The following is a 2,165-nucleotide window of genomic DNA, read 5'->3' on the forward strand; positions in this document are numbered from 1 at the left end:
GTTATACAGGTCTAACTTACTCATTTGCTTAGGGTGTTCATTATGCCCCTAATCCCCCTATATTGTAAACATCTTCACACAGCGTCAATACATTGAGACGCTTGATCAAATCATCAATATATGGATATTGTAAAGGAGTCGCCCGATTTTTGCTGAAGCCATGCCATTCAGTGTCAAAATGCCATTTTTACTGCTCCGATTTGGAGCACACGATTGCTGGACACTTAGATAGATTTATTCGGTGAGCTCGTTCCAAATTGTTCAAAAAATATGTGATGCATAAGATATACAGGAATGGGACATGTGAGTTTCTTCACTCCCGACAAACAAAAACATTTTCCCGAAGAGGTGACATTGATTATCTATTTATTTTTGATTTATTTCACTCTCACACAATCTCGGCACTGATTTTTATTCGGGCCTAACTGACAACATTTACTGTACTTTTAAGCAAAGAAGCAAAAAATACCAAGAAGACATCCATTTGCGGCTGTTTGAAAATTTATTCCAAAAAGGGAAAACCCTACGGAGAGATCCACTAAAAGCGGAACAGCCTCGCTAGTACCTTTATTCGGATTCGGCAACACATTGAAAAAAGCCTGGAGACAATCCCTAGCTATTCGCTGCACTTTCGCGCACTTGTCACAATCTTCCACTTTTGCGATACACTCCCCCACTGCCACAGGATCCCAACCGCTTCCGTAGCCACCGCATTGCATCTCGAGGCGTTCCAAATCGAATCCACCCTCGTCATTGTACAGTCCTTGCCGGATCAGGAAGCACCTCAACAGGCATGCTCGTTGAGGTAATTCTGTGCCATTTTCTGCGGCTTGTTTCAACGAATCCTGTGATATCCCTAGAAGCGCTGCGCATTCCATGAGGATCCCAGCGTGCTGAATACTCGTGAACGGAATGAACCGCGCAGTTTTCGTGTCCTGCATTCCGTACTGGTCTTTGAAGCACTGAACATACTGGTCCACTCGTTCGCAGGTTTCTGTCGAGGACACTCGTCGGAGACATCGCACGGTTCGGTTCAAGTAGCACTTATCCTCCGGGTCGGGTTGATAGAATTGTGTGATGGAGATACCGAGTCCACGTTGGGTGTTCCAAAACCGTTGGAGCACACTTCGGCAACGGGTGCTGCAGTGTTCACTGTATTGTGATAAATATTGACTACACTCATCGTCCGTCGAATGGATGCTTTTGAATCGTGAAGAATGACGATCTGCGGCGGTTATTTGCCCTATGAGAAGCAACAAACTAATCAGTAGGGGATAGAAGCTGATTTCTGGTTCCATGTTGGTGAAGTGACAGGTATTTCAGTACTGAACTCGGCATTTTGATGAAATAATGGTGAACGAACTGCGAGCATTAACTGCGTGCCAAAGCGCAAAAACATTTGCAAGTAACTGATGAGGTAATGTCTCGCACTATTGGCAGTATGACACGTTCTGTTGAAAGAAAAAAAATATCACGTAGCTCCCAGCTTCCAGTTCATTGACCAGAGTTGGGTTAAGGAATATCATGATGCGTTTGTATTCACACCGCTATGTAACTCAGACATGGCTTGCATAAGGTCAGTGAAAACATGTTACATCGATTTCGTGTCGAAGAAATAACCTCGGTTGTGTTTAACCCTCTAATACCCAAATTTTTGATTTTGATCTAAATATCATTTTTCGTCATCTAAAATCGATTTAAACATGTTTTGGAAGATGATTCTTTTTAATTCTCGATTTCTTTAATTTCAGTTTTTGATTTTTCTAATTTTTATTTTTGAACATCCCCATACTTTTATATTTTTCCTGGAAGCCTATTTTGAGATTTTATGATTATTGTTGAAATATTTTTATTTTACATTTTTTTCATAGAAAATATTTTCCGTGAATTTTTAAGGAAAATAATTTTAGAGTGTATTCGATTTCCTTAAACTATTAAACTAGGGTAGAATAATTTGGGAAAAATTTAAAATATGTTTATTGTAGCGATTCAATACAAAATATACAATGACTTCTAAAAGGTGACTAAAACATACATTTTTCAATGATTTTTAAAAAATGTAAATATGTACGCTTTAAAATACATCAAAAACCATTTTGAGATATACAAAACAGTCCTTAATATCAGCCAAAAATTTAAAAATTTTGATTTTCCACGAAACAAAA

At 38.9% G+C, this 2,165-nt stretch overlaps 1 protein-coding gene across 1 annotated transcript; it reads right to left on the minus strand.

Moving 5' to 3' along the window:
- Positions 1-334: 334 nt before the first annotated feature.
- Positions 335-1,636, minus strand: LOC115267784 (general odorant-binding protein 45-like). Its single transcript, XM_029875079.2, has one exon. It carries the CDS (start codon positions 1,296-1,298, stop codon positions 447-449), a length of 852 nt encoding a protein of 283 aa, XP_029730939.2. The 5' UTR covers positions 1,299-1,636; the 3' UTR covers positions 335-446.
- Between the last annotated feature and the right edge of the window lie 529 nt (positions 1,637-2,165).

Source organism: Aedes albopictus, unplaced genomic scaffold (genome assembly GCF_035046485.1).
Source record: "Aedes albopictus strain Foshan unplaced genomic scaffold, AalbF5 HiC_scaffold_105, whole genome shotgun sequence".
Taxonomy (NCBI): domain Eukaryota; kingdom Metazoa; phylum Arthropoda; class Insecta; order Diptera; family Culicidae; genus Aedes; species Aedes albopictus.

Excerpts from the sequence above, each read along its gene's own strand:
- LOC115267784 (XM_029875079.2), bottom strand. The coding sequence starts at position 1,298 with ATGGAACCAGAAATCAGCTTCTATCCCCTACTGATTAGTTTGTTGCTT.